Below are 19,042 nucleotides of genomic sequence, written 5' to 3'. Positions count from 1 at the left end.
AATTGTCATATACTGTGTGCGTGGGGGGACGTATACATTATACGTGGCCATACTTGTTTTATACTGTGGGGGGGTATATATAATATGGGGCCATAATTGTCATATACTGGCGGGGTGCTGTATACATTATATGTGGCCAGAATTGTTTTATACTGTGTGTGTGTGTGTGTGTGTGGGGGGGGGGGTGATATATTATATGGGGCCAGAATTGTTTTATACTGTGGGGGGTGTATATATTATATGTGGCCAGAATTGTTTTATACTGGGGGGTACTGTATATATTATATGGGGCCATGGGGCCATAATTGTTTTATGCTGTGGGGATGCACTATATATTATATGGGGCCAGAGTCATTTATACTGGGGTCGGGGGTGCTGTAGAGGCCAGATTCTTCTTTTCCTGGGGGTGTTATATATTTATATGGGGCCAGATTTCAGCTGGGGGGTAAACAGTATATTATTAAGCTGGGGGGCTGTATATGGGATACAGTATATTACTAAGCTGGAGGGCTGTATATGGGATACAGTATATTACTAAGCTGGGGGGGGGGGGCTGTATATGGGATACAGTATATTACTAAGCTGGGGGGCTGTATATGGGGTAGTATATTACTAAGCTGGGGGGGGCTGTATATGGGATACAGTATATCACTAAACTGGGGGGATGTATATGGGATACAGTATATTACTAAGCTGGGGGGGCTGTATATGGGGTACAGTATATTACTAAGCTGGGGGGCTGTATATTGGGTACAGTATATTACTAAGCTGGGGGGCTGTATATGGTATACAGTGTATTACTAAGCTGGAGGGCTGTATATGGGATACAGTATATTACTAAGCTGGGAGGCTGTATATGGGGTACAGTATATTACTAAGCTGGAGGGCTGTATATGGGATACAGTATATTACTAAGCTGGGAGGCTGTATATGGGATACAGTATATTACTAAGCTGGGTGGCTGTATATGGGGTACAGTATATTACTAAGCTGGGGGGCTGTATATGGGATACAGTATATTACTAAGCTGGAGGGCTGTATATGGAATACAGTATATTACTAAGCTGGGAGGCTGTATATGGGGTACAGTATATTACTAAGCTGGAGGGCTGTATATGGGATACAGTATATTACTAAGCTGGGAGGCTGTATATGGGATACAGTATATTACTAAGCTGGGCGGCTGTATATGGGGTACAGTATATTACTAAGCTGGGGGGCTGTATATGGGATACAGTATATTACTAAGCTGGGAGGCTGTATATGGGATACAGTATATTACTAAGCTGGAGGGCTGTATATGGGATACAGTATATTACTAAGCTGGGAGGCTGTATATGGGATACAGTATATTACTAAGCTGGGGGGCTGTATATGGGATACAGTATATTACTAAGCTGGGGGGGCTGTATATGGGGTACAGTATATTACTAAACTGGGGGGCTGTATATTAGGGGGTGCTATATATTTACATTAATCAGGGAAGCACTGAATATAAAATCACATGTAACATAATAACAGGGTGGGATATATTAGTTATAGGATACCATAGATTACTTTGCATCATTTAAACCAAATGTTGGGGGGGTCTGTATTAATAAATTGGGGGTGTTGTATATTGATTGGTGCTGTACACGCTATAATTCCAGTAGAAATATATATAATGAAGGGATGTGTTATATGTGGGGAGAGTGCGGGCAGTTGTGTTGTGAGGGGTATATATTATTTAGGAGCACAGTGTTGTTTTCCAGGAGACTTCATACTGTAAGCGACTGTGGTATTTTTAGGGACGCCGGGTGGAGATGCTGCACGGAGCTGAAGATATCCGGCCGTGAATTCAGCAGTGATACTTCATGGATTGGAGAACCCGGAATAAAGCCCTCCTCATGGAAGAGATTGTCATCTATGAGGTACTAGATGCCACTAATGACTCCCAGAATCTGTAGTCAGTCACACAGTGTCAGGGAGCTGCCTGTGGGGATGTTAATTGTTAGTAAAGTTTTCAGCATTTACTTAACAGGGAGCGGTCGGGGGGGCAGCATTTTAATATTCGCCTCAGGCAGCAAATATGCTAGAATCGGCCCTGCTGCAGAGGCACAAAGTGGGACATCTTAGAGAACCGATCCGTTGCCACCCAGACGACTGTATTACCGGAAGAAGATCCGTAATAAAGTCCATGGCTATGTGAGTCCACAGGCAACTCGGTATTGGCAATGGCAGGAGCAGACCTGCTGGTTTGAGAAGTGACGACTTGTTACAGGCACAGGAAACACAGGAACTCAGAAAATCTCGAATGTCCTTGACAAAATCTGGCCACCATTAATGACGAGATATGAGAGCGATAGACCTCTGCACCCCAGATTTCCATGGAAACATTGCATTTGTTATTGCCGCACTCGCATCACGTGTCACTGCACCCTCAATGTTCATTCAGGCAGGCATTTTTTACATCAGTATGGAATCCGTTTTTTAATGAGTATAGCGTACTGATCTATTGACTTCCATGGGTCTTTTCACTTGTCCGTTTGTTTTCACTGAAGTGCAGCCTGAAAGAATAATATTGTAGTATGAACTATAATTTTCTCACACGTGGACAGTGGAAATCTGTATCAGGTCTGTGTTTCCTGCTGATGTGAAACTATTGGATTCGGATCCAATACGGACTACACACAGATACCACACATCCACATTTGAACGAGCCCTTAGGAAAGTCTTTTCTAATGAGCCGGCCTGGTGATACACGGGTCCGTTATTTGCGCTCCCATAAAGCAGGTAAGGTTAGTCTGTCTAGTGGAAGTTTCTACTGAGGAAACATTAGACTATGACCCCAGTGTGCAGCTTTTCTTCTCTGACTACACTGCTCGGACAGCGGTAAGTAGAGGGCCGAGAAGACGCGCAGGCCCCCGGTGACGCTGACACCGCGATCTCCAGCGCCCCCGTGCGTTATACGGCGCGGGGACATGACCACGCCTTCCCTCACTCCCGTGCATAGCTCCGAAATGGCAGAAAAAAAAGGGAAGGAGCGGGCAGCGCGCATGCGTCGTTGCTTGTATTCCCTCTCCTGCTGCTGCTCCCAGCTACTAACAGCGGTGGTTGCTGTGGTACCGGGCGGAGGGAAGTAGGCGGTGACCCTCCGGACACACCGGTAAACAGACTCCCTGGCTCAGGGGTGAGCGGCAACGTACTGGCATGAGGGACCGGCTGACCGAGCTGTCAGCGGTAAGTGTTGTGGAGGGGACCGCTATGAAGTAACGGTTCTGGGAGGGAGCTGTGTAATGGACGCGCTCGGAGACCGCTATTGATATGTGGCTGTTATGTCCCTGTGTGTCCTGTGACTGCGGTGCTAATGGCTGCAGTGTTATGTGCCAGATTGTCTCCTCTGTGGGACCCATGTGTGATATTGTCTCAGGTTTCCACCCATTATAGTGGGATGTATTGTAGCCACAGGTGGAACATGACTTGCCGTGCCTATTGCACCGATGGAGCCTGGCTGGTGCAGGGGTGGGTGGAGCGCGGTGGCTGGCGACGCCCCTTGCGCGGGGTTTGTGGAACGCGGTGGCTGGCGGCGCCACTTGCGCGGGGGTGGGTGGAGTGGGGGCTGGCAGCTCCCCTTGTGCTGGGGTTGTTGGAGCGGTGGCTGGCGGCCTCCCTTGCACGGATGTTGGGTGGAGCTCCTTATTGGGCCCTTTTTTAGACCCCGGCTGCTCTTCTAGGAAATGTGAGCAGAGTGGATGGAGCTGTTTGTATTTCTAGGGTTATGATATTGTATAATAAACCACATTTCCCACAAGACGCTGCTAGTAAATATTGTGCCCACTGCTTATTAATCCAGATTCTGGATTTAACAGGTTATGTTCTTGCATCGCTATCACTTTTTTTCATCTTGTGTACAGAAATCTTTTGACATCACATTGGGAGCAGATGGTATTGGTGGTGGTAGTTGGGGCACTTAGATGACAACGTTTTGCTATGCCCTTCATGAAGTTACCATGGAGACGTTTCATTTTCTGTAGTGAGTAGTGGGAGTCTTTGGGCTGAGACCCCACCAGTGTCACCATGACTTTTGGGCCCACATACTTTGGAGATTGATGTAATGTATTTGTACTAAATCCGCTCTATATACTCATATACAGAGATTATCTGTGTTACTTTTCAGTTACCAGAAATGAAAAATGACCTGAATAGAATAAAGAAGGAAATCCTTTGCTACAGGAAATTGCTTCCGTCTTCCCTCTGTTGAGATTAATTTTTTTTTTTTTTTGGGAGAAGGAAAGGGATCTGGACCTCAGATACATTTCTATGAAGCTTCTCACTACAGTTATTTATGTATAGTGCTCCAGTGCTGCTGTGCGGCTATGGATCTGCCCTCTGACAAGCCCAAATTTATTTTTTTACCACCCTACATACACTACTACCCAGAATACATGTGAACAAACAAATTCTCAAAGGGTTCGGTATAAATACAAGCAATGGCATACACTGAATCTGCATGTATTACACATGGATTCACCTTGGGCATCCACAAGACCTATTCTCCACAAGCTCGAGCATCTTTATGTGATTTCCATTGGGTCCAGCACCGATAAACCATTCGGGCTGCCTCCAGGTGAAAAGATACTTGGATGAGCCCTTTAAACCTTCTACATCACAAAGGCTGAGCAGGTCCACAACACATCTGGCATCAAAACATGTAACATGGTCTGTGTGGCACCTGTCACTGGACTGAAGATTGTACATTCACTATTCTATGTTGTAGTGTAACCAAAATATGCACGGTTGCTTTGCTGCTCACGGTCCAATCCAAGCACAACAGGCTCAAGAAATCCACCAGGGTTATCCACACTGGCACGGATAGGATTAGTTTTCTTTCCTTCTTGTATCCACATCCATTTTTTTGGGCATCTGTTTCTCTTTTAAGTCTGTAAAAGAACTGATGGTTTACACTCCCCTGCATCATGAGTGGAAAAAACAGACTGCACACAAATGTCATCAGGTGTTTTTTGCAGACCTGTTGATGGAAATGAACATAAACACATAACTTATGCCAGTGTATGATGTTGCTCCTGTCTGGCACAGTCTGCACCTGTTCAGACCTGAAGGGCACAATCTTTAGCGAGTGAACGGGCATGGGGCAGAAACGCACCACACCAGCCCACTCCACCGCAGGGGCGAGCTCAGCGCTCCAGAGGGGAAATAGTCACAATATCTGGTGGTGCGTTATGAGTTGCAATTATTTTAGGGCTTGTACTCTACAAGCCCTGATAAATATCCCTCAAAGACTTGAAAGTGTAAGTATGCTATCCTTGAAAATCACATTGCGTACTGAGAAGAAACTGATTTGTGAATGAGCCTTTATGCTGCTACAATACAGAGCCACAAAGAGTTGACTGAATCTAATATAATGTAGGGCAGTATAAAGTTATGATGTAACTTCATCTAGTCTGCAGTCCAGCGCCCTCCCTAGTCTTTTTAAGGGGCATTATACTAATCGTATATTATAGACCTCTGTATTAGTATCCCTACAAAGAACAATATTGAGAAGACAAGCTTGTCCTGTTCTCAACTGTGTCCGTCACTGCCCAGAACAGGCCATGGAGTAAGTGGTACCATGAGCCATGGAAATAATAACTTAATGCTGTTACTGGACTGCATGCTTTACTTTCCAGCTATAAACCACTGTGAATGCCATAGATTATGTAAAAAGTATCTGCAGCTCAGACACTTATCTCCCAAGACTCCTCTGCATGCTGGAGAACAAAGTTCTGTCTCTGTGTTCCCAGAGTGAGGGGGGATGGGCAGTAATCGATCATGTTTCACTCCTTGCCTGGAAGATTCCTCTTTGGGAGGTAATGGGCTCTTCTCAGCCATCAAACACATCTGCATTTTCACTGCATTTGCCTTGGGTAAAATATATGAACTGGAAAGAAAGTGTAAATCTTATGATACAGCTTTGTCTTTGTTTTTTTTTTTACAAAATTAATGTAGCTTTCCCAAGAAACATGGAGTTCTTTGTTGAGACACAGGTAGACAGCTGTGACTATTGTACCAAAGTACCACTCGATGGTCACGGGGTCTGTCCTGTATTAATGTGTGACTAATAATAAATCTAATATGGCTCTGATGATACATCGATCGTGAGGACTGATGCATAAAAGGCCAGGAACAGTGCGTGGTTAGGCAGTAAAGCGGCTTGTTGCACGCAGCAATGGATTTGCTTATAACTTGGAGATACTTTGGCCATTACATGAGGAAGAGCTTCTTGACCCAGATTTGCTCTTTGGTTTTTTGATCACTTAGTTTTCTCCTGGTACAGGTGCGCTTAGTAGCACTGATGCATTCACTTATGCTGTAGGAGATTATGCTGTAAAAGCCTGAGTAAAGTTTACATTTAGTGGTTGTTTTTCAGCCTGAGTTTATATTCTAATGTAATAAAGGATTGTTATTTTAATTGTTCTAATCGGGCAGACATTTTCTTTTTGATAAAATCTTTTGTTAGATCTAAAAAGTATTTTTAGATGGTTTACTTTTATAAGGGCTAAACATCCCGCAGTGGTCTGTCTGTGATTTCTGGACTGTGTGCTGGAAGGATTGCAGAGAAAAGGACTTCATACATCATAGTGATATATGATGCAAGGATTCTCTGCTTCCCCACAAAACATCAGTGCTGAACTGTCATAATGAATACAGTTTATTGCTTTTGTACTCCACGGAAGTAGTGACTCCATGCACCATATCTAAGTATGTGTTTTTTAACGCATGCGTTTTTTACCAACTGAAAATGCACTAACGAACTAAAAGCGGCCTAAAAACGCCATGTGTGACATCACCCTTAGAGAGGACTGCTGTTCAGTGTACAATAATACACTAGGTCCTGCCTAAATGTAATCTTTCAGCTGTGAACTACACTACACTACCAGCCATGCCCTTTGTGGGGTACAGTCACTGATGAATGTCCCCCAATATGTTTGACGTGGTCCTAACCCATAAGCGGGGCGTTCTTAGAATGTTTTTGGACCATTTTTAAACTGACTGAAAACACATGCGTCCGGATAGCGCTCCGCCACATATTTGTGTGCATAAGGCTTTAAGGCACTGTGATGTACAGTTATATCACATGCTGTTAAGGGGGTTTTTGGGTTCACATATGTATCCAATTGGTGGGGTCACATACCTGGACTGTTTATGCAGCTTTAGTTTCAAGTGAATAGGACAGAACTGAAATGCACAGGTATTCAATATACTTACAATGAAAAGTCTGCAATACTCGCTCATACTGTGGTCTCTTAAAACCGCTAAACTAGTGGTGTCAGGAGAGCAACCCCACTGATCTGATTATAAATGCTTATCTGAAGGAAAGCTTATAGATATGATGGACTAGAAACCTTTTGTCAGTTTCTCATACATAGTCGAGTACTATATGATCTGTCTTTACACTTTGCTGTTATCTGTACATGTAATGCTGGTTACTGTATATGCCATATGCTTGTTATTGCTGGTGCATGAGAGGAGGACTGCAGAAGGGGTGAGTATCCCGGACATACAGCAAGGGTGTGGTCGTAACTTTCTCTGTTCTAGTCATTGCCACATGATAAAATGTCATCAGGTTGGTGACATGATTGTTGTTGTAGAGGTTATCAGTTCACCTGCAGTGTGTACTTTATTTATAGGGCTTCTGACATCTGTGTCACACATTCTGTTATGGAGATCAGTCACAAATTCTTGCAAAAGTTCCAGTTGGAAAACTCTTGCACACAAGACTTTTTCTTCCGGAAATATCATGGAAAAAAGAAAGCCCTAGAGACCTGTAGTGAGTGGGATTGTTGGCGCTTTGAATTCTTTTATAACAGAATGACATAGTAGAAAATACTTGTTCAAATGTAAATATAAAAATTGGGAGCAATAATGGAGTATACCTGCGCTGGCTAAGAAGAGTGTAAATGTGTGTATTATATACAAAGGGGAGAAATGAACTTCCTACACCGAGGTTAACTCTAAAGTGACCAATACGTTGTACTTGGTGATGCACTGACCTGTGACACCAATTCCAGTGGGTTTCCGCAGGTCCGATAGGTGTATACAGCAGTGCATTTTCTTGAGTCCGGATTCAAGTTGTGCTAAACGCTATTGTTCCCCGTTATGGTCCACCCAATAGTAGAACAGTAGTGAAGCCCCTGCCGGCAGCTTCACTGAGTTTGACTAGCAAATGGATGTACCAGTGACGTCACCCAAAGGTACGGATAGTCCAGAGGGACAAACAGGAGTTTCAACCAACACGATGTCGAAAGCAGCGGCTTTCTTCCACAGGGTAAAATTTTAAATTTAAAATATAAAAATTCTGAAAGGACATCTAGCAGAGCCAGTGTTACACAGCAGTTGCTACCACACCACTTTTAGCCCCCACCTAGTATATGGCTGTGTCTGCTACCGGTTCTCCCACAATATCCCTTTTAAGGGCCAGTTCATATCTCTGTTAGGTCATCAATAGAGATAAGTGGACAGTTGGCTGCCCACTACATAGGTACATAGGCTGTTTAGTTGCTCATTTGGCAAATTCTCCAGGTTGGCCGACTGAACGCGAACGTTGAGTCCACTCGTCTCTAGTCGTGAGTTATTTTCTTCAGTTATTTTAAGCCAAAACCAAGTGAAGCGAAACATACAGAACAGATGCAAGTCTTTCCATTAGGCCGCTTCCACACATGGGGGCACGTTTACTTACCCGGCCGAAGGATTTCCCAAAATACGGAGTGTCCGACGATCATGCGCTCTGGCACGATTCACAAAGATTGTGCTCCCAATTTCCTGCATGTGTCGCTTCCCTGCTCAGGTCCGCCGGAGTTCACAATCTTCTTTCCAGTGTAAGTAAGTGCATCGGTTGCGCGCTCAGTCCGATTCAACGATCCCCCCCCCCCCCCAGATTTGTGTTTCATGAAAGCCGGTGAAATTGCGCCACAATCCGATCGCGTGCGCCACAATCCCCAGTTAAATACATGTCACAGCTGCTCAAATCCTGAAACACAATGCAAACCCCTTTGGATGGTGCTTGGCCTGATGTGTTTCAATCTAAACACATGCAATAAGGCCGAGCACCGCACATGGGGGTATGCCTCGCATTTCTAAATGTGTGAATGCAGCCTTATATTTTACCTGTGTAGTTGCTAGAAAGACTTGCACCTGTGTGTTTTGCGTCTCCTGCTTTTGCCTAAAAATAACTAAATACGTATGCAAGTATATTTAATATATTAGCTGCTTAGCCAGGAATGGCATACAGTAAATTACTGTCACTTCTGCATATCTACATACCCTAGTTGTTTTTTTTTCTGCAGCAGCTTCTGGGACATCTAGCAGAAAGTTTTTTGTTTTGTTTTTACTTCTCTTTCCGTTCTGTTCCTCATGGAATAAATAACCTCTGCAGTTGTTGTGACAGAATAAGATTTTCCATGTTTTTTTGTAATTTTATACTCAGGTGTTTTCTGTGTCATGATTTCCATCTTGATTGTAAGCTACATGAGGCATCTGGCTTGCACGGACACGACTTGCATCTGTATTTCCCAGTGACACATTTAGATTAGGCCTTGGGGAAGTACATTCCATTTGGTAACTTGCATCTTCTTCCAGCTGTTTTTGTTCTCTTGTTTCACTTTACAAATGCATCAAATGCTAATTATTTTACATGTGTTTTTAGTCTGTGTAGCAGCAGAATGAAAAATGGATAAATGTAAGGTTCAAGGGATATCTTTATTCAGAAAATTGTTCTTCAAATGTACACGCATTTTGAAACCTGGGAAACGTTTGGCTCATTAATGTACACTCTGCACCCCATCTTCACAGAAAAAAACCATATGCAGATATTTTTGCTAATTTATTAAACAAGAAAACTGAAATATCACATGGTCATAAGTATTCAGACCATTTTCTCAGTATTGAGTACAAGCACCTTTTGAGCTAGTACAGCCAGGAGTCTTCTTGGGAATGATGCGACAAGTTTTTCACACCTGGATTTGGGGATCCTCTGCCATTCTTCCTTGCAGATCCTTTCCAGTTCCCTCAGGTTGGATGGTGAAAGTTGGTGGACAGACATTTTCATGTCTCTTGGGTTTAGGTCAGGGATCTGGCTGGGCTATTCAGGAATGGTCACAGTGTTTTTCCGATGCCACTGTTTTGTTATTTTGCCTGTGTGCTTGTGGTCGTTGTCTTGTTTGAAGGTGAACCTTAGGCCCAGTTTGGGGTCCAGAGCATTCAGGAAGAGTTTTTTTTATCCAGGATATCTCTGTACACGGGTGCATTGACCAGTCATCCTGTCCCTGCAGCTGAAAAAAACACCCCCATAGAATGATACTGCCACCACCATGTTTCACTGTTTTTGATTGAATTTGGCAGGTGATGAGCAGTGCCTGGTTTTCTCCACACATAACATAAAATTAATACCAAAAGGTTCAATCTTCATCTCATCAGACCAGAGAATATTAGTTTGCATGGTAGTTCTTGTGTATTTTTGCAAACTAATGGAGGGAAACCGTAATAGTTGACTTTTTGAAACTTTCTCCCATCTCCCTGATGAGTCTCTTGTCCTAAGCAACAGTGATCTTGAGGTTCTTCTTTACTTGTCACCAAGGCTCTTCTTGTGCCTTGGCTGGAGGGCCAGGTCGTGGAAGTTATGGTCGACCCAAACGTCTTCCATTTAAGGATTATGCTCTTAGGAACCTGTAGTCCTGTAGAATTTCTTTTGTAACTGTGGCCAGATCTTTGCCTTGCCACAATTCTTTCTCTGATCTCCTCAGGCAGTTCCTTAGACCTCATGATTCTAAAGCTCAGACATGCACTGTGAGGTCTTATATAGACAGGTGTGTGCCTTTTTAAAGTCAATCAGTTTAATTAAACACAGCTGGACTCAAATGAAGGAGTAGATTAAGGAGGCTCAGAAGGAAATGGACAGCATGTGAGTTAAATATGAGTGTCTCAGCAAATGGTCTAAATACTTATGACCATGTGATATTTTGGTTTTTCTTGTAGATATTTTTGGTAATTTATAAAAAATTTCTGTTTTTATCTGTCAAGATGGGGGGCAGAGTGTACATTAATGAGGAACAAACTTTTTCCATATGGCTGCAATGAAACGAATGAAAAATTTTAAGTGGGTCTGAATACTTTCCGTACCCATCATATACATATGAGCTGCTGGTTATCATTTTTATTTCTTTACACAGGCGAAAGCATCTGAGGAAGATGGGGATTCGGTGGTTGTTATTGAGAAGGAGCAGTTTATGGATGACTTCTTCCATCAGGTAGGAAGGAACTCCCATCTTTTATTAACGTAGTCAATTATTTATTATGTGTCTTCTCTGTGACTTATGCCACCTGTGCATGGATGTCTGCTGTCCTAGACGTGTGGACATTAACTCACAACAAATCTGCCATAACTATCATGGCTTTGGTAAAGGGGTTTTCTCGTAAATAACAACCTATACCTAAAAACAGCTTAACTTGTTTCATTTTGTGCACTTATAGGTTGAATGAAATAGGGATTGTCTTCATGAGACAACATGCTTGAAAACTTTGACACTTTAGAACTTTAAAACAAAAAAAAAGCTTTTAAAGAAAATCTACCATGAAAGCATGATAAACTAGGAACACTTATTTATAGATCCAGGCACTGTGGCTGCGGTAATGTTCATATATGTGTTATACATGGTCTACCTCCTTTTAAAATCAACTTTTTAATTTATGCTAATGAATCAGATCTGATCTGGGGGTGTTTCTGGAGCCCCTCAGTGCTGCTGATTCACAGGCTGTTAAAATGAGTAGAACATATCTCTCCCTATCCCCTGCTCCCTCCTTCTACCTGTGTCAGTGCAGGTGGGGAGGGGGGAATTGCTATACTCATTTTAAAGGAAACCCACCATGAGGACTAAACCATCGGAGGTAGATATGATGGTAGATTCCTCCTTCCTGCCTCTACCTAATATGTAATTTAATAATCCTGGAAACTAACCTAATTTGTTTAAAAAATAAACATTAAAAAAAGTTATTTTTAGAAATATGTAATTTAACTGCAGAGATTACTGGGGTAGCCTTACCTCCCAGTGCCCTGACAGACTACTGCACACCCCAATAGCCTTTACTAAAATAAAATTTGTAACAAGTTAAGTTGGGCTATAAGATTATTAAATTACAGATTAGGGCAGAGGCAGACAGTAGTAACCTACAATCAGATCTAGTTCGTGGTAGGTTTCCTTTAATATCCTGTGAAGCTACAGCATTGAGTAAAAAGTAAAAAAAAAAAAAAAAAAAAAATTAAAGTACATGTTCAATTCACCCCCTCTCCCTAGAACTGATCTAAAAAGAAACAAAAATCATAAACATGTTGGGTATAACTGGCTCTCAAAAGTCCTGATCTATCAAAATATAAAAACGGTCATTACTGAAGGTAAACCCCATAACAAAAAATAGAGCCTCAATGTCTAAAAAGTAAATTTTTTGTTATTTTTCAACTCAAATAATAATTTGAATAAAAAGTGATCAAAATGTGCAAAAGTATCCTTATGATTTGCAGCTCTTGATACATCTTCATATCTGAGGAATGTAATGAAACTATCACAGGTTGAATCTAGGACCATAAAACCAGCGCACCAGGAAATAATTAATTCTGTGTTATTTATTCTTTCTTTCCTTAGGTAGAAGAAATAAGGAATCATATTGCAAAAATATCAGAAAATGTAGGAGAAGTGAAAAAGAAGCACAGCACTATTTTATCTGCACCAAATCCAGAAGAAAGTAAGCTTTGTGGAAGTTTTGTGTTTTAAGAATGATCCTGTATTTTCCTACTGTGAAGAGGGATGTGACAGACCCTGCCATTGCATTTTCTCTAAGGACCATAAAGGACATCTACAATCTACATATGGTTGACTACGGGCTAAAAATCTTGCAGACTTTCCTTCCAAGCAGCCAACTTCTGCTGTGCAAGGAATACCTTGGCATGCATACACAAGATTTTCACGCTGAATGTTAACTGGGCAGGACCCGACTATACGAAGAATAATGGGGGTGTGAATAAATAAATGATCAGCCCCTTGAGCCAGGAGGTGCTCAGGTGAGGAAAGCCTGAGCGCCCTGGCTCATTCACATATTTTAGAAGTCTTTTTGTAGTGACACACATGGCGTTTTTTAGGCTGTTTTGGGGCCGTTTTTAGTCAGTGCGATTTCAGATCTTAAAAAACGCATTCGTTTTTAAAAACCGCCTGCGGTTTTTAAAAATGCATACATTTTTGTCAGTTTATAATTGTGCAAATCCTGCAAAACGGACAAAAACCGCATGCGTTTTTAAAAAACTGATGCTTTTTTTTTAACACATGCGTTTTTTACGATCTGAAAATGCACTAACTAAAAACGGCCTAAAAACGCCATGTGTGAAATCACTGAACCTGGCCATGTTCGAGGATTTATTAAAAAAAATAGGCAGAAAGAAGGCTAATCGGTGAATAAGTACGTTACAGGAGTCTACAGTCAGTTATGGAGATTTCCATACTTGCATTGCTGTCAACATTGCTTGCCGCTGTAAAACATAATGCACGCGGCAGTGTACTCGCCCATGCGGAAAACCTATATAAATGTAGTAGTACAGTGCTGTGCCCATGTATACCGGATAGGAGTACTAGTACTGTGCCCATACATATAGGATACAAGTAGTAGTACAGTGCAATAGGAATGGTAGTGTTGTCTTGATTCTGCTAATGTGTTTCTAGAGCAGGACTGCTGGATGCCGGCGCTACGTCCTGTGCATGACTGGCCCATGCACCCCTTGCCTGAAGTGACATTTAAACTCCATCACATTCTTAGCACCTATACCCTCTCTGGTTTAGACTATACCTTAATAGTAGCAGCCACTCCTTCACTCTACTTTACAGACTGCAGCCCAGCTGGAATGGTGCTTTTTAATGGTCTGCAACTTCAGGGTTGCACCAGCAGAGGAAGCTTTGGGTGCTGTCGCTGCACACAGACAGCATCCAGAGCTATATCAGACATTCAGGTTGCCAGGGGTTTGATGACCGCCCATATGATGATCCTCCTCCTCCACAATGTAAAGGGGGAATGGTTGTTTAGGAGTCTGTTGTTTAGATATGCACATGGCCAGAAGTGTGGTGCCCTCTTAACCCCTACGGGACTAAGCCTCTTTTGGCCTTTAGGACACATTCCCATTTTTCAAATCTGCCCTGTGTCACTAGAAGTGACAGAAGTGTACTTAGTGACATGCAGAGCATGTGCAGACAGTTTACAGTCAGACTTGGAAGGGATCTGACTTCCAGGGACATCGGGTAGCCCCGGAGCACTAGGCAGACTTCGGGGCTGCCCAGAAGTGGATTGGATCCCCCGGCAAGCGGCAGAAGGGATCCGATCCATAGCAGGAACACGCTTACACGCCGCCGTCATGCTTGACCGCGGCGTGTAAGGGGTTAACACTCGTGATCGGTGTCTGTGATAGACAGCTGACAGCCACTGCTTCTGGTGCCGACTCCGTTCGTGAGCCGGTCCCAGAAGCTGGACGTTATACTACGTCCCGGTATGCTAGCAGTATAACGTCCTGGTGCGCCTAGGGGGTTAAGCATTTTATTCTAATGCGCATGATTGGCCACGAAAGGTGCCAGAGAGAATGGAAACTGACACCAGCAGTGGGAGCTATTAAGATTTGAAAAGCATTTTTTTGAAGTAAGTAGGCATATTTTTTTTTAATCTCAAAGCTTAAATTTCCGTTTTAAATGTATTTAAGTAATTTGCATACATTTTATATGGTGGCTTACACCCTGTAAGTTGAATTTGTATGCAATTCGGGACAGGTATATTTAGCTCCATACTATTTATTTATAATTGTCCCTGTGACAATTGGATTTTAAAAAATTGAGTGCTCTAATGGGAAGAAGAATTATGAATAAAGCTTCATTACAGACACCTTACAGCTGATCATTGCAGCCTGGGACTAGAGTAACATCCAGAGAGTTTCACCAGAGGTCACAGTGGGGGGAGAGGTACGTCTGTAAGAAGGGGTCGTCGTCGATGTTCATCTTTTTTTTTTTTGCAAAAGTGATGTACTGTGCCAATTTTGTAAAACACTGTTTTAGTGGTATGGTGTACCCCTTAAAAATGTTGATTAATGGAGGTTACATTATTTCAGAAAACTTCAAACATTGTAGTTCTAGACCTTCTTTTTTTTTTTTTTTTTTTTTGCCCCAGTGACAATTGGAGTTTCAAAATGTTTTGCTGTAATGGGATCAAGGGAGCAGAGGTGTCAGTCTTTAACTAGGGGCCGTCTGTAAGTCGGGTGTCCTTAAGTAGGGGACCGCCTGTATGTTATAATACCAACTGAGCATCTTACACATTGTAATGATTTCCCACTTTTATCATGGGCAGTGATTTTACTTTATTTCTCTTTCTCCAATTGTATTCTCAGAATATGTAAGTATGTGTGTATATATATATATATATATATATATATATATATATATATATATATATATATATATATTTTATCTGTTTCCAATTTTTATTTTCAGTTTTTGTTTCTTCTACGTCGGTAGTAAAAGTGCACATGTAGGGAAACTTCATGGAAAACTAATGTTGTTGCTATTTCTTTGTTTCTTTTAATACAGCTGAGGCAGGATTTTCTCTGCTCTAGATGGGGAAGCTATATTTATTTGTGCACATATAGTGAATATTCTGAAGAATTTTGACGTTATGGTGTGACAGCATAGAGAAAGTTGCCAATTTATTTAATTAAAAACAAACTTTCTTCTGTTATATCAGAAACAAAGGATGAACTTGAAAATCTTAACAAAGAAATAAAGAGTATTGCCAACAAAGTACGAACAAAGTTAAAGGGTAAGTGTGTCTGAGGCCTCGTCCCCTTGTCCTGTCCAATAAATCGTGATGCCCTCTCTGGCCATTTTTAAAGAACGCAAACTGTGCCATAAATCACTGAAAGGGAACCCGTTTTCATGACTTGTGTGGATATGAATGATGCAATATCTGACCATTATATGAGTTCCATAACTTGTTTTACTGTTTTGAACACTCTGGGGTCCTTATCTAGTTGTTAGTTTTCCAAGAAATCCAGAGTGGGCAGAAATTGACTGTGACAATGTTTCCTGTACACAGAACACACAAAGGCGCATGATCTTCTCCATCACTAGTAAGAAACAATGAAACCCAGGAATGTGTACATACAGTTTAGGGTTCATTCAGAAGGCCGTATGGGGGAAGCAGTTCCCTGATATCAGAGAAATGTGTTGACCAAAATATGAGCCGCACTTCCCCTTTTGTAGTAGCTTTTCGTTTTCTGTGATTTCTCTTTGGATAAAAAAGATCAGGGAATAACAACGGTACATAAAGGGCTAGAAACATCTCATTCTGTGCTCCTAAGTAGAATACAATCAGATAACTGACTCTTAAAGTAAAGGTTCCTGGTTTTGGCTTGTTGACTGATCAGAAACTAGTTGTTTCTCCCATTATTTTATTTTCTCTAAAACTGATCTGGTAACCACAGGGTGAGATGATTTGTCCCATTCATGCAGACTGCTGAGACCTTGGTGATCACAGAAATGGGTTCCCAGTATCTCCTGCTTAAATGGATCTGTATGTTGGCATCCCCATTCCATTAACTGCTATAGTTCTGTACCCAGCTACATACACACTACACCTGCATTCATAAAGGGGGTCTGCCAGAACCTTTTTTACATGAGGTCTTGAGAGTTTGACATTTACCAGTGTGTGGTGTGTGAGAAAACATATCTGAAAGAATAACACTTCATACATATTTTTGTGTTTTAGCTATTGCACAAACAATTGACCAGGATGAGAACGCTAACAAGTCTTCTGTGAATTTAAGAATAAGAAAATCTCAGGTAAGACTGACATTTATTAGTTTAGTAGTCTCAATTTCATTTATTCTTTGAAAAAGTTTGTGTCTCCACTTTTTACTTCCCACCTTCAAAAATACATAACTTTTTTTATTCATGTACGGAGCTTTGTTATGGCTTGTTTTTTGTGTAACAAACTGTACTTCCTAGTAACACTATTAAATATTCCATGTCCTGTACTGGGAATCTGGACACAATTTCCAAATTAGGTCAAATTGATGAAAAACTGCATTTGCACCATTTAACAAGTGCACTCCAAATGACACATCTCATTTTATTCTTTGGGTTGGTTCGATCACAAAAATTGCAAATTTATACAGGTTTTTTTTTTGTTTTTGCTTTTAAATAATTAAAATCATATTCTGTGGCCAATAACATTTTCAAACTTCAGTGTCCAGACCGGTATGTGGTGTCATTTTTAGTGTTTCTATTGCTACCATTTTAGGGACTGTATGACCTTTTTTATCGTTTTTAATTAAAGAAAAATTGTTAAATAGAGGCCATTTGGACGCCATTTTCTGTTAGAGGTCACCGCCTGGAATAATGTGCTTATACATAACATGTTTATGATGATATTTATTTTTATATTATTTGTAGGGGTGATTTGAACTTTTAGGTGTTAGCGGTGGGTGTTAGCAGGCTATTGCAGTAAACACCCACCATGTATGAATAGGGCTCAGCCTTGGCACCCTGCAGTAATGTGCAAACTTCAGTTGTTTCCTATGGACATTAGCAGGGTGAAAGGTGCTCAGGTAGGCAGCAAGTGAGGGATTACTTTCCAAAATGCACATCAAGGACCATCAACAGGTTGGCCATGTTTTTTGTAATGTGTGGGGGGTAATTTACCAATGTACATCTGCTAAATGTTCTGTACCACTTGCCTCCTCACAAAAACCTGACGAAATGTTGCCAACCCCTTTTATGGTTTTAACCCTCTGACTCTCTTCTGTACCCCAGTAAATCTCTGATATAAATTCAGCAGAGCGCATGTGACGGAGGAAATAATTCTTTCTTTTTAAGTACAATTGGCTTCTCATAGCATATATGGGGATTCTTTAGTGGTGTTTTTAAGGGGCAGAATCTGCGGACCGTATTCTGTAAGGTTTTAGAGTTGCCATTCTGTTTCAATAATGGTAGCAAGATAAATGTGGACGGTATGAATATAAAGGTCATGCTTTCAAGGGCAAAGTAAATCCGTTGCAGGAAATGGGAAGATTAAGTTGGAAAAATGCAACAAAGATGAATACATAATATTCTGAGATGCTTTGTGCCACATTTCCGAAAGTTTGAAATAGTTTTTAGAGTCTTTTCCAGGCTTGGACTACTCAAGGTTTCCTATTCAGCATAGAACACTTTAGTTCAGTATTGGGGTATCTGTACAGGAATGGCTGTAGGATTTATCCCAGTGGTACTCACTCTGCAAACATCGCAATCATATTTCTGATGCTTTTGGGCGCCATTTAACTTGCATTGCAAATAACGAATTCCACGCCATGATTCACAGCAGTGAAATGTTAGGTTGTGGATCATAAATCCGCAGTGGAAGTAGCTTTTAATCGCCACAATGTGTTAGATTTTCAGAAATCCCATACACTACACTACACTCCCACCACATAGTACATTACGTGTGCACATAGCTGTACCATATCCTTATGTAGGTTCTTCATTAAAGAAGTAACATGATGTATTGGTCATGCTTTGCGTTGGTAGAGAATATGCCTGTTTCTTGAATCTCCATTTTGTGTAAAACCATGAAAGTTCTGAATTCTTTTTCCCTTTTTTAATTTCAGCACACAGTATTGTCCAGAAAATTTGGAGAAGTTATGATTGCATATAATGAAACCCAGATTCAGTTCCGGGAGCGAAGTAAAGGGCGGATACAACGTCAGCTGGAAATAAGTATGATGCATCTGCCTCCTAGTCGAAATACTTAGTAAATAGTCTAGTAAGAAGAATTGCCACCGTGTGTGTATAAATATATATATATATATATATATATATATATATATATATATATATATATATATATATATATATATATATATATATATATATATATATGCGTATAAGCCGAGTTTTTCAGCACAAAAAATGTGCTGATAAAGCCAAACTCTGCTGATACTCGAGTCAAGAGAAAA

At 41.3% G+C, this 19,042-nt stretch overlaps 1 protein-coding gene across 3 annotated transcripts in view; it reads left to right on the top strand.

Moving 5' to 3' along the window:
• The first annotated feature begins 2,976 nt into the window (after positions 1–2,976).
• Positions 2,977–19,042, top strand: part of STX2 (syntaxin 2) — a 30,555-nt gene continuing 14,489 nt past the window's right edge. For 2 of the 3 annotated variants that reach the window (XR_011854656.1, XM_072144404.1), the window contains exons 1-6: positions 2,978–3,219; positions 11,205–11,282; positions 12,672–12,771; positions 15,793–15,867; positions 16,816–16,889; positions 18,695–18,803. Coding sequence is in view for 2 of the 3 variants with exons in the window: in XM_072144404.1 (XP_072000505.1) it covers positions 3,190–3,219; positions 11,205–11,282; positions 12,672–12,771; positions 15,793–15,867; positions 16,816–16,889; positions 18,695–18,803 (466 nt within the window). In the remaining variant the exon portion in view is untranslated. Of the gene's footprint in view, positions 3,220–11,204; positions 11,283–12,671; positions 12,772–15,792; positions 15,868–16,815; positions 16,890–18,694; positions 18,804–19,042 lie in introns of all 3 variants that reach the window. The other variant, XM_072144403.1, reaches the window with a different exon arrangement.

Source organism: Engystomops pustulosus, chromosome 1 (assembly GCF_040894005.1).
Source record: "Engystomops pustulosus chromosome 1, aEngPut4.maternal, whole genome shotgun sequence".
Lineage (NCBI taxonomy): Eukaryota > Metazoa > Chordata > Amphibia > Anura > Leptodactylidae > Engystomops > Engystomops pustulosus.
Note: the sequence above shows the minus strand (reverse complement) of the source record. Positions and strands in the feature narration are given on the sequence as shown.